The sequence below is a fragment of the Lutjanus erythropterus genome, chromosome 13 (assembly GCF_056507025.1).
Source record: "Lutjanus erythropterus isolate fLutEry1 chromosome 13, fLutEry1.hap2, whole genome shotgun sequence".
NCBI lineage: Eukaryota > Metazoa > Chordata > Actinopteri > Lutjaniformes > Lutjanidae > Lutjanus > Lutjanus erythropterus.
In genome coordinates, this window is record NC_139329.1 from 38,890,259 (window position 1) to 38,903,984 (window position 13,726).

At 40.9% G+C, this 13,726-nt stretch overlaps 1 protein-coding gene across 1 annotated transcript in view; it reads right to left on the reverse strand.

Annotated features, from left to right (window-relative positions):
* Window positions 1-1,227: 1,227 nt before the first annotated feature.
* grm8b (glutamate receptor, metabotropic 8b) overlaps window positions 1,228-13,726 on the reverse strand; it is a 157,257-nt gene continuing 144,758 nt past the window's right edge. The window contains exons 10-11 of the mRNA XM_084733618.1: window positions 4,453-4,699; window positions 1,228-1,851 (exon numbers count right to left, since the gene is read on the reverse strand). Coding sequence (XP_084589744.1) covers window positions 1,802-1,851; window positions 4,453-4,699 — 297 coding nt within the window. The 3' untranslated portion in view covers window positions 1,228-1,801. The remainder of the gene's footprint in view (window positions 1,852-4,452; window positions 4,700-13,726) is intronic.

Here is a 13,726-nt window from a genome sequence, read left to right on the forward strand (position 1 = left end):
ATTTATAACAGCAAAACTCAAAGTAGAATCAATTTCAATTCAATCAGTGCAATTAGTGGATTTGCTCACAGGTAAGAAGTAAATTTATGCAGATTATTGGGGCGAAGATAAACTTTAGTGAACTTGAAGAAGCATATTTGTGCTGCTGTTCAACAGAAAACTTTTGACAGCTTTTACTTTTAAGGAACCTTTGTCTAAAAATGAAGGGAGCCACAGTTTAGTTGAAGCACTACTATGATGGAATATAAAATGCTCCTGCAGCATTAGACACATTTCCACTGCAGGAACCTTCCTCAAGACCAAGAAACCTTTGGAGCAACCAGGTCCTTGATTCCACAACAAATTAACCATCTAAATTAAGTTCTGGGAGCATTATTTTACTGCCCAAAAAGTCCCTTCTTGGGGGTATTACTTTACAAAAGTACAGATAGATTGGGGGTGGGGCTTGCAGTGCTGAAAATTTCTGATTTGTCACTTGCAGATTTTAATTTTAGCCACCATTTTTAATTTTAGATTTTGTTCAGTCTTGCGTAAAAAGGACATGTCACTGGACTAATTTGCCTACAACAGGCTGAAGGAACTTAATGGTTCCTTGAAAAGTAGTTCCTGGGACTAAGAGTTCTCTGTACTTTGGGTGGAAATGCAGCGTGGTCTGCAGTCAGTCATCACACAGGAGCGGACGATTAAAACATTTCTCTTGATTCAGCGATTGAAAGTTATTGTCCTGTAACTAACTGAACCGGCCAGTTTGCTAAATGCTAACTAGCATTCAGCCAGCCAGCTAAGTAGTGGGCTATTTGTGGCTAGCTAACATGCTATCATAACTTTTGTAGGCATAGAATTTGCCGTCCAAGAAGAGAGCAAAATATCATAATTTCATATTCATACATGCCAATTTATGGGTTAAAGAAGCCTATTTTGTGGTATCACAAAGGAAGTCCAACAGTACATTGATGCAATTTGTGTCTCCATAAATCGAAAGGCTGTAAAATAATAAAAAACACATACCTGGTGTGATGAAGAGGCTCATGCTGAAGAATCTGCAGCATCCTTGCAGCACGAACACTTTCTGTTTCCACTGAGGAGACGACCTTCCTGTCACTGGAGAATCAAAAAAGACGCCACACCCCAACAAACAGAACAAAACAACAATAACGTACATTTTCATCATTTCATTTCTCTTGTTCCAACTGTTCCACCTCAAACAGACTGAATCATGGCACCGACTTGTGAAACATTCCTTTATTATAAATAGATCATTTGTATAAAAACGGGCATGCTTCAATTCAACCATGGCATTTAGACGTTTCACAACCAAAAGCTACCGTTCAGTTAGCCGAAAACAGCGACGGACTCATCTCATAATGCAGGTCGACGGACGGACGACATGAGACAGGAATCAGAAATTTTCACAACCACAATTTTTTTTTTTTAAACGTACAATTAGAATAACAACAAATATGGTTGGTCCCCACAATTTCATTTTTTTCTGTTTCTTTTTGAAGACTTATTTAAATTTTTTTTTTTTGTCTTTCAGGTCACCATCCTCCTGCTTCCACGCGGTCTCTCGGATGGTTTGATCCTTTCGGGTTTTTTGGCGAGGTTCAGGCCCGGTCCCTGCTGTCTGTAAACATAAAAACACCACAGATGTGTTGGTTCAGTTTGTCAGTTTTTCTGATCCCTCAGATTGTTCAGAGCACCTCCTTTTTGTTTTGAGCTGTGGCGACGTCTCCTCTGAGTCTGACGGAAATGTGCTTGGTAAATGTCCCGTGAAGTCCTCGTGTCAACAGACGTCATTTTCTCACATGGCGTGGTTGGTGTAGCTGACGTAGGTGTTTTTTGTTGGTGGCACTAGAGAGAAGAGAAAACAGCAGTTTGGTAAACTTGCACCTTACTTTGGTTTAACTTTAGTCCCCTGCAGGTTAAACTGAATTAAAACTGAAAGAAGTTTTAAAGTCCTAACCAGTTTTGTTGAGATGGACTATGGAAAACTGGAGCTGACACTGTAACTGTAATCAGTTTTAATATGAATCAAAGTATACTGTTGCTTAGCAACACTCAGCTGCTTCTGTCTCCATGTTGACTTGTCTCTCTCATCGATTATTATGGTCTTGTAAATTTCTGATGTAATCATCCAGATCAGGGCTCAGATTACACAGTGGCTTTCAGGGGAGCCCTACTTTCTGTTGCACACTGATAGTAAAACGTATCACGTGCACAAGCATACATGGAAATGTGCAGCAGTATGTCAGTCAATGGCAGGGTTACTGCAAAAAACATTCTACTGTCACTACTACAGACAGTTAATACTGTCAGTGACATTTAATATGCCACACAGCAACATAAGGCTCGAAACCAAGGAATAATTAGAGCAAAAGAAAATTTTAAAAATCACAAAATCAGCTGGGGGACACGTGCAGTGCTTATCTGCCTCTGCCATTCACATCCCTTCAAGAATCTGAAGTAAATTGACCTGAAAGCCTGTAGTCTGAGTCCAGCTTAACGTTTCTTAAAAGGTCTTGTGCAACCGTCAGGAAAAAAGTTTTCAGCTTTTTCCTCCACTGGTGGTACGGCTCCGAGAGAACTCACAATATCAGACAGACACATCAGGAGACAGATTAGTTTTTAGGTTTTAGTTGAAGAGTCTGAGGATGACCTTGTTACTTTGTCTTTTAGAAAAGAAAATATTTTGCTCTGTCATTACAGCCACAATCTGAACAAACAACATCCTGATCATTTAGCTATTCTGCATAGACGTCATCACGACTCCGGGTTTGGATCCACATCTTATATGGTCAGTTAGGCCACGAGTGGATCTGAGTGGGGCATGATCGGACTGCAGGGTGCTTTTGTGGCCACAAGGTGGTGCCAAAGAACCTGCGTGAGCGAGTGCCTCTGCTCAGGAGGTGAAAGGTCAGACTCATCGCAAAGAGCACAGATGATAACAAATTAGCAATGCTAATGTTAGCAAGCGTAGCAGCAACAATTAGTTGATTCATCAATTAAATTTTCAAAAATTGATTAATCGTTTCATTTTACAGAAAAAGTCAAATATTTGCTGGTTTTAGCTTCTTAAATGTGAGGATTTGTTGCTGTTCTTTGTCATTTATGATGAACTGTTGGTTGGACAAACGACACTATTTGTTGAAGATGTTACTTCAGGCTCTGAGAAGCTGTTTTTTAGCATTTTTCATGTAATTTTTAATATTACGGACTAAATAATTATTTGTGAAAAATATTGGAAAACTAATCAATAATGAAAATAATCATTAGTTGCATTAATGAGCAATTATTATTCTAGTTCAAAAGGACAAACAGTCAAGTCATCAGCAAGAGAGAAATGACAGAAACCTTGATGTAGTTCATCGACTTTCATGGCAAGAAGATGAAGTTTTATTTTTACAACTTGTAAATTAATGTTAACAGCAAATTCTGCCGACTCGGTCTGTGTCTTCTCAGCTCTGCGTGGGTCCATGTCCCAGCTTTCAAACAAGAGACGGGTCTGTTTCAGAGCTAAAAATGTTTGTCCTGTTTGAGGAAGGTGCTGGACGGATGGTCATCAGGTTGACAAAAACATTAGGATTTAACCCCTGAAGACCATGAATATTCATGCAAAATATGAAGGTAATTTCTCCAGCAGTTGGACAAAATAAGCATTTTAAAAGTGAAAGTTTATGACTTCTCCCCCTCACACTGAACGCCGTGCAGGATTAAAGAGGAAGTAGAGCCTTGTGTTAAGGTTGAGAAAGTAAAAGTGATGTGAGAGCTGCTGCTTGTTAGATTAGGCAGATCAGTTCAGTCAGCACGTCTCTGATGAGTAAACAATCTGACGTCTCCCACTTTTCTGCTGACGGACCGAGAAGCAGCTTTGAAGTGTAACTCTCAGCTGTAAACACTTTGACTCCATCAGATCTGGTCTCAGGTGACGTCTAAACAAACTCGAGTCAACTTCCTGTTAAATCCTCATTACTGCAGAGAGGCGTCACTCCGACTCTGACTTCACCTCCACAGGGTCGACTTTTCAGAGAATCTGACACTCTTCATCATACAGGGCCTCTGATCAGAGAATTAAGAATTAACTGTATTTATTATAAACTCTCTTTTCTTTGTTCATCAGTATCTGATGCTTGATTCTTAAACACCTCTAAAGTATTTTAAAGGGTATTTTTCAACCTATTTTTTCATGTTTTGTGTATAAAGTGACAAAAGGGGGCAACAATTTTTGACGTTGGTCTAGTTTCTGCAGCCATCAGCTGTGAAACAGACAGCAGTTTGATGCTTATGTGCAGAAACTGCAGTTTTATCTCTCACCAAAGCCATCAGACTCCATTTACAAAAAAACATACATGTATTAAGTTTTATTATAATAAAATTGTTAAGTCTGATTTTATACATATTGACTAAGTTATTGTTTTAATTTCAGAGACCTTATTAAAACAAGGCCCCACTCACCACTGGCCTCCACACCCTCGCACAGCTCCGTCTTCACCTCGCCGTTGGGCCGCTCGGCCGCCAGCTGCGACAGCTTGCTGGTCATGGTGGCGGCGGTGACAATGGCCTTGAAGCTGCGTTTGCGTTTGGGGACGTTCTGCTCGGGGTGGAAGATGATGATGTAGACCTTCGGCATGTAGAGCATGCCCAGAGAGACGGAGGCGCTGAGGCTGAGGGAGACGGTCAGCGTGGCCGTCTGGATGTACATCTGAGGAGGAGACAGAAGAGGGAAGAGATTCAGAAAGACAGCAGGACACCGTCTTCAACAGTCGTTATGTCCCACAGTTCTGTGTTCAGGTTCTGCACCGTCTCTCCTGCTGTTGATCAATAATCAGATCTGGAGTTTGAAAGCAGGCAGAGAGCAGGAAGACAGGGCAACACATCGGTCTGTGTGTGTGCAGTCTAGCCTCTGTGATGGCGGGCTAGGCTGCTCGCTGCTAGCTAAACCTGGAGGATACACTTAACGTAAACACAACTGTTTACTGGTGGCCTACCTTTAATTTGTTTCAGTGAATTATTACTTCCATCCATTAATTTGTGCACTCAGATTATTATTTCCTTCAATTAAATTCAAGCTCTGTAATGACTTCAGTCCATGAAAATAGTAATTATTTCCCTCAAGCAATAAAAAAACCCAACAACTTGAATTTACAGAAGTCTTTGGAGAGTCATTGGGGGAATTTTTGCTCATATTTGAACTTTTTCACAAATGTTTAAGGGATGCAAAAACAAACAGGACTGCCTTAAAATGTAATAATTCACCAGGGGACGGTGCGCTACATCCTGCGTGACTGTTGTGTACCTGTGTTCTTATTGGCTCACGTTGGATCATCTCCTCACTTTCTGGATTACCTGGCAAAACCATAACCTAAAAAGTTTATCAATCTAATCTTTGCTTTAGCCTCAAGATTAAGTGTGTAAGAGACCTCACACCTAACTCTAACTTCAACTCTTTTTTTTTATTATCATTGATTCATGTAGATACATTTAGATTTTCACTTCAATTACTGAATTTGTTCCCACATTATGAACTCCAGTGTGAGTCATCTATAATGTATTTCCTGTGGGATCTTTTTGCTCTGTTTTACTTCAGTTTTATTTTATTCTCAGTCATGTGGATACACTTCAAACACGAAGCTGTCAATGAAATGTATTTTATAGAGAAAAAACACTATAAAAGTTTAATTCACTTGTCTGATGACTCAATTTTCTGTCATTAAAGTGTTTTTTTTTTTTTTTGTTCCAGCTGACGGTGTTGAAACCACTTTTCACTTGACGGTGTGCAGATAAACCTGATGATCTGAACAAGAGGATTTACTTAAATGGTCTTCTGAAGGACTGTACTCAGCAGTAATAATTCCATCAGCCTTCATTAAACCAACAGATGGTCGACTCTGCTCGGTTCATTTACTGGAATCAATCTCATGACTCGTGTTTGTGGCTGATAATTTTGTCTGCTCAGGCAGATACTTTGGCTCATAACCAGCCGTCGTTTAGAGTTTTTAATCTCCAGCTGACTGGTGGAAAAGTCAAAGTGGTGAATATTTGGCTTCAGTTTCCTGTTGTGTAGTAACAGAAGTTTTTACTTTGCTGTTTTCTTCCATCGCTGCTGCCGCTAATGAAATTCAACGCAGATTTTGCACATTAAAAGTCTAGCAGGAAAAGAGGTGATGCCCTTTGAGCCTCTGAAAGACTTTTACTGTGAAAAACCTGTAGGAAGTGATTTGTTTCACTGACAGTAGCTTAATGTCATGGAGTAGGTAACCCTGCCGGCAGTATAAAACAGAAATTTCACCAAACCACTTTGAAAAATGCAAGTTTATGTCCTAGAAAGCTCGGCTGCATGATATGGGAAAAAAGAAAAATAATATTTCAATTGTGATATGATTCACGATTAGTGGGAATAATCATTTCTATATCACAATTTTTATTTTCACTGAAAAAAAGATGTGACATTTGTTTGGGTCTCTGTTGCAGATTTTTCCTTTTATCAAAAACTTGCAGGTTCTGAGATTTTAAAATTGCAATTTCGGTAATATTTTGATTAATAGTGCAGCCTTCCTCCTCACAACTTTAAAAAACACTGTCCAAAACATTCAACAGTCTACTTTAAAATGTATGAAGTAAGAAAGTGAAGCGATTTTGCAGAAACATGTGAGGGGAATGCAAAGAACAACCTGCACATTTCAGTCCTGTGTCAGAAAGCAGCTGTTGACGGCCGACTCAAACAGAGCCATTCACATGAAAACAGTACACTGATTCAGTCATTACAGGGCAGGAAAACATGCAGGAAAAGCCCAATTTGTCACATAAATAAGGGGAAGGTGGGGACAGACAGTGGGGAGGGGCACGACTAACAGCGTACTGACACCTACTTTTGCATATAAGTAATCAAACCACGTGAAAATTTCTAAATGATGGCAGAATTTGTGTATAGCCAGCAGGCTGGAATAGGTTTAAGTTATTTTAAAAAAGCACTTGCCTTTGATTGGGCTCTGTCTGTATTTGCCACCAAAGTGATTTAACGGCGAGTGGCGCGACCCACCAGCTCCTCGCCCTCGCCAGCACTGTGCATCCTCCAAAAAAAACAAGACGGCAACCCTGACAACGCCAAACTCAAAGCTTCAAAACAGTCGTCCACAATCCAATGAGAGACGTCATAGTTGGTTCACACTTGAGTGGAGGCAAATAAAACTATCGACATGAACTGGATAAAACTGTAAGCAGCTATAAGCTTTTAAAGCATTTAGACAATAAAATTGACCTGAGAGCTCTTTGAGTTGGACCTCGTCTCGCCCCCACCGACTGCCTGAGCTGTGTAAATGTTGTCAGGCTGTTTAACTGTTGGAGCTCCATCATGTGAGCAGCTGGACGATCATTAACTCATCATCTCTGTCTTTAAACAGACAAACACCAGGACTCTCTCTCCCCTCGTCCCTGTTTGACAGATGACCCTGAACGCATCATTAGGCGCCATGCTGCGTTTATGAGCCGATACGAGACTATTGATTCTCCGCGTTGTTATCTTTGTCTGCAGTGTGCTGTGAAGTGCAACTGTGAGTCTTTACTGACAGACGGAGGCATTTAGAGGCCTGATCCTCGGTCACACGCTGGACGAAACAGGAAGATCACTCACTTTATTCTCACAAAACTATTTGAAAAACAGAATAAATTAGACTAATTATCTAGTGCAATAGATTGTCTCTCTGCAGATTCATTTGCAAAGCAATGACCTGAAACTGCATCTGCCACCAGGTGATGATGATGTTCTGAATTTTGATTGGGCAACAGCGTCAGCGTAGCGTCACAGCTACCAGAAGTATCTGATCTTACTAACAATCAGTACCAGACACTACAGACTGCTGCTATCAACAAGAATCTTGTTAAATAGATAAATTCAATGAAATATGAACCATTTAATAGAACCACCTTAGCTCATAGACATTGTTTATGGGTTAAAACCAGATATTTGGTGTTTTTGTGGACTGATGTGTTGATTTCACTGCTGCTGAAGAGGTGCAGAAAGGAAATTGTTGCTCAGTTTGGAGTCTGTGAGCTCTCAGGAGATGCAACATAGTGACATAAGTTTAATTGCCATCAAATGAGCAGTAATGAGTCCATCAGCTCCCTGTTTCTCCTTGTTGTTGCCACAGATGTCTGCAACATGACTTCTGTCCAAAATAACCTGAAGCCAAATCTAAAATAACACCAGACTTTCATTTCTTTCACAGATGAAAACCACCATCATGTCAGCTTCTTGTAATTAACCATTAATGGTCCAACTTAAAAGGGATAGTTCACACAAAAATAAAAATTCAGTCATTATCTACTCATCTTTATTCTGATTGAAGGTCAGATTTAGTTTTTAGGTGTTTTTGCGTTTCTGTCAATTACAGCACAGGTTTTGTTATTGCTAATTCTTTATTTCTTGATTTATTTATTTTCTGTTGTGTTTACGTACAATTGTAATTTGTGAATTTTGACTTGTAACATCAATCTGCCTACAGATGGAAATTTCCTCTGTGTTTACACGTACATGTTCATTAATATTAACTGTCCTTACTTTAAATAAATAAAGGAAATAAATGAAAGTATATATTAACTATAATGTCCATTATCAGTAAATGCACCCGAAGCTGTGACAGAGCTGAAACATGCACACTGTGGTTAAAAGGCAGAGAGCATCTGTGAGTTCAGTAACAGGAAGCATTAAAGTCGTTTGTATTCTCTCTCGTTGCCGCCACTGATGCTGATAAAACTCGTTTTGGGATGAAAATGTCGGCTGCAGCAGGAAGAAACATCGACTCAGCGGAGTTATCAGAGATTCAGGCTCGCTCAACCACACACACACACACACACACACACACACACACACACACACACACACACACACACACACACGATGCAGAGCTCAACCAGGCAGCACAAACCTGTGTTTCCTCTCCCCACCCTCCAGCATCTGTCACAACACACCTGCGCACACGCTCTCACACGACACCAACTACCGCCCACCTCAGAGACCGCCCGCATCGCCATGGCAACCACCTCACGTAAGTCGAGGCCCGGGGTTAATGGACCTCTGACTGAGTGTCAAACTGACGGCGGGGAACCCTCGACGGGGCTCCGCTCAGCCACCAGGACGGAGGAGGGGGAGAGGAAGGAGGGAAGGAAACGCGTCGACAGATGGCGAGTTTCCCCCCAAGAGACCAAAAAACGACAACGGCGGTGATTCCAGCAACGCATCAAGAAATCATTATGAAAATGTATGACAGACAGCGAAGCATAAACTCATTTGTGGGCCTGAGAGATAAAAACAAGCTCTGAAGTGATTTATGTTGTCGCTCGACACAAGCTGTTAATGTAAAACAAACGGTGTGAAGGTCAGAGGAGTCTGATGACACGATCCAGGAAGGAGTAAAGGAGACAGCTGAGGAAGAGCCGTCTGAAGACTTTGTCCAAATGTGACTATCTGAGTCAGACATGTTGAAAATAATCTGTGGTTTAGGCGAAAGGTGGGGCCTGCAGAGCGTGCAGGATGATGATGATGATGATGATGATGATGAGGAGGAGGAGCCATTTGTAAGGAGTGTTTTTGCGTTATATTAATACAAACTGAGTCTCAAAACCACAAACCACAAAACTATGATGGAAACAGAGAAGGATGACAGAAAGTGAGGGCAGCAGGACTCCAGCTGCAGAGATGCTCCATGCTCCAGTGGGATCTTATGACTGAACTATGAGCAGGACGCACTTTTCCTTCCTCTGTGCAGATGATGAAGAAAATCAGTAAAATATGAGGTTAAAAATAACCCATGTAGTCTCATATTGATTGGCAGATAGTCTCACCAGTTCTTGACAACTGGGACAAATCATGTCCTATCAAAATAAATGATGATTATTATTAATACCAATACTCTTATTACAATTTTTGGTGAAAGCAGCTCCTGAACAATTCCCTTTCTGATACCAAATCCATTATAACAGAAGTTAAAATACACTGCAGTTACTTTAAAGGAAGAAGACAGGAAGAGGCCTGGTGGTAAAATAAAACAATGATCTCCGTCTCTGGGCGTAACGTTGTGTTTTTTTGCATGTTAGACAGCCAATCAGGACCATTATTAGATCTTGGTATGAGCATGCTGTGTCCTTACTGGCTCACTGATGCTGATGAGATGATTCACTCCATAGATAGAAACATTTGGTATCGAACGACAGCAGTGGTTTACAAACTGTTTCCAGGATTTCCCCCCATTCAGAAGACAAAAAAAGTTTACAATCCTGTCTTTTCTGTAGTGCTAACATGTTGGGACCTGTCTATATATGGGTACTAGCTTGAGAGACTTTATTGTTTGGGCCTGTCTAATACTTGATATTTGCTTGAGAAACTTTAAAATAATGAAGAGATTTATATTTGAAACCTCGTCTGATGAGCAAAAGTGGGAAAAGTGGGACATTGTTTTATTGGACCGGTGTAGTTAGAAGGTGGACTATTATTGTTTCATTTGGAGAAACGTGTCCAAAATGAAGCACAGGACATCTAGAATATTTTCATCTGATGGGATGGTGGAGCCATAAAAAAGTCTCAGGTTTGACTCAGTTTAAGAATCACCAAACTTTTTAAATCCTCTGAGGGGGAAGTTTATGAAGGTCAGGGAGGTTAATGGAGGACTGAATCCTGTGACCGTGCGGCTCTCGGTCTCTGTGACCTGGACACCAACTTCCTGCCTGATCAAAGCGGAGCTGCTTTAACGTTCAGGACTGTGGGAGTCTGATCTGAGAGCAGCTGAGACCCGGGTGAAACTGGAGCGTCTTTAATCTGAACATCAGCAGCAGGCTGTAGGACAGAAGTGACCAGGTGGACGAACCAGGCAGGATCATAAAACGCAAAAATATTCAGATTAATTAACATTTTTCAGCATTTTGGAAGGTAATAAACTGGTAAACTATTATGTATTTTATAATTTTTATGTTTTGTCTCAAACAGAAGTTCATATTGTCCTGCAGAAATAACTTTTGAGATAACGTCTATATATTTCTTGGCATCCATGCAGTTGCTCTCACAGCAGAAACTGTGCTTCAGTAAAACCTCCAGCTCAGGCAGATCCAATTACAAGGCAAAGAATCTGGATGTTCCTGCACTTTTAATGTCACTTATCTGGTGTTTACTGGAGTGAAGCTAAAGTGCCATAAACCCCCTAAAACTGCAGTTTCATCAAGTGCAGCTTGCTTTTTTTGTGTTTTGTCTCACAATAATTATCCCACACTGGCTTCCTGCTCACAAACAGAAGCAGTTACCTAAGTCACAGTTTGGTGAGTCACCTGGATGCATGGTGATGTAGGAGGTACTGGGATTTAAACAACAGAATGGATTACACACTAAATGTTCATTTAAAGCTGACTTTAGGGTGTCTAAAGCACGGAAAAGTTCAGGGAAACGTGTGGAAGCTGCTGAAACTTGCAGAGAAGGGACGTGGTCTGCAGGACAGGCTGCCACAGCCTGGCAGTGTTAGCGCCTCGCCTCAGAGAGCTACACAAACTCTTAACTGGAGTTATTCACCAGTAAATCCAGTCAAAGGCTGTCTGATGTGTATTTCCTGTCAGATTTCAGACTGCAGAACAAGTTTTTGTAGACTTCAGGATCCAGCACAGTTCTGTTCATCTGTTTGTCTGCTGTAAACTGGTAATATGTTGTCTTTGTTTGGCCTGGAGCGACCTTTCCCCTCACGCCGCTTAAACGACAGCTATGGATGGCAATAACACCGAGGCTGGTATCGACTTTCTCTCCACAAGTCTGAGGCTCATGAAGAAGATAAGCAGTGAAGCAAAGCTAATCGCCGCTCACACACAGTTTTTATAAAGAGAAGCAGAATAAATTGGGAGCAGTGAAAAGGCATCAACAGCAGGTTTTTATGTTGTTCATCAGCGAGCTCTGAGGCTCGTCGCGTGTCACGATCGAGACCGTTGGTTAGAGTCGAGACTTGTGGAGTTAGAGCGTTAAGACAGCTCAGCACTTTTGTATCCAGCATAAACTACATATTTTCTTATCTAAAGCCACACAAATGACTCTAATGCAGCTTTATATGACAGCTTTTAGTTTATTGAGTTTTTTATGTGTTCGTAATACAGTGAATATTATTTTCAGTGTCAAAGTATTTTTATTTTGTCACTTTCACATGTATTTTCTCAGTAGAAATGATTTGGAACGTACCAATACCAGAATGGAACATCCCACAGCTGCTGCTTCTTATTAAAAGAGCACGGGTTGGCTTTTATTGTGAAGGTGCCACTAGTAATGCAATGTTTTTGTCACCAAGGTTAGCACTGACTGCCGTTATTCATCAAAAGTTCTTTTACAAAATACTGTCAATGCAATTTTAATGTAATTTTTTGTCAATGGGCGCACACCCCTCAAACTCTTCATTAAAGTAATTCAACTCTGGTGTTGTGTGGAAAACTACCTCTGCCCTTTGCAGAATGAAATTAGACGGCAGCTGCAGTTATTTTTGACTGAATTCTTTTTAAAAACCAACCTGTGAGTTTGTTTGGCTGCACTGTAAAAAAATACACCACTTCTTCTTTGTCACAGAAATTAAACTCTGAGGAATTTATCTATCATGTTACTTTTCTCCTTCATTCCCATGTTTTAAAAAGGAACTCAGAAAATGAAAAAACAGCTCCAAACCTATCAAATCAAAATCAGGAGCATCATTTTTTCAAAGAATATACACAGACATTTAAAGGCACTGTTAATGAAAAGTGAATTTATGTGTGACTGCCTTGGGGCGTCCCTGTAGCTCAGTTGTTAGAGCATTAGCCTCATGTACTGAGGCTGTTTGTCCTCTGGTTCGACTCCCACCTGTGTGTCATCCTCTCTCTCTCTCTTCCTGTCTTCACTTCAGCTGTCTCTGTCACACAAAGGAAAAAAAAAAGCCCAGAAAATAATCTACAAAAAAAAAAAAAAGCTTGCCTTGATGTAAAAATATTTCAGGTTCAATACACAGCAAAGTAACTGTAACCTTAAAAATGTTGCGGCTGTCTACTTTCAAAGCGTCATAAAGTAGCAGCGGTCGCATCATAAATCCTTTGAAACTTCATGTCCTAATGAATCACAATGATCCATTTGTTTTAATTTCGGTGGATCGCCTCCATAAAGGGCCGAGCAGTAAAGAGTTCAGACAGACGTGGTTCTGAGTCAGCACTCTGATGCACATTTACATTCCCCACAGTACTCTGATTACTGGGAGAATTCACCTGAAACAGTCCAAAGCTGTTTCATTTACATCTCTGAGGTCTTTTCAAGTCATCCAGCGTGGTTTGTAAAATGTGGGGTTATTACATCCGAAGAGAGCGAAGCATATTTTTGTGTGATTTTTTTATTCTCGCAGATAAATCCTGGCAGTGCGAGGTGCTTGTAGATGCTGATAATAACACTAATAATAGCACCGTTAGCATATTAATATGATAAAGTAGCTCATCAGTTGAGGTCAGAGGAGCTGGATTCCCGGGAGGAGCTGCTGTGGGTGGAAGCTGCATGTTAATCTTGTCCGGGATCCTCCGGCTGAATATCAAAGCCTGGTTCATTATGTATGGAGGCAGCGTGACTCTCTCCCAGCGGCCCTGACTTCTCTCCGTCTACCTGGTGCTGCGTTCAGGGCCCGGCACCTCTGATGTACTTATTAGCCATTCTCTGGCTTCTCTCTCTGTGAGCCTCAGCTGGAGCCGGCACACAGTTTGA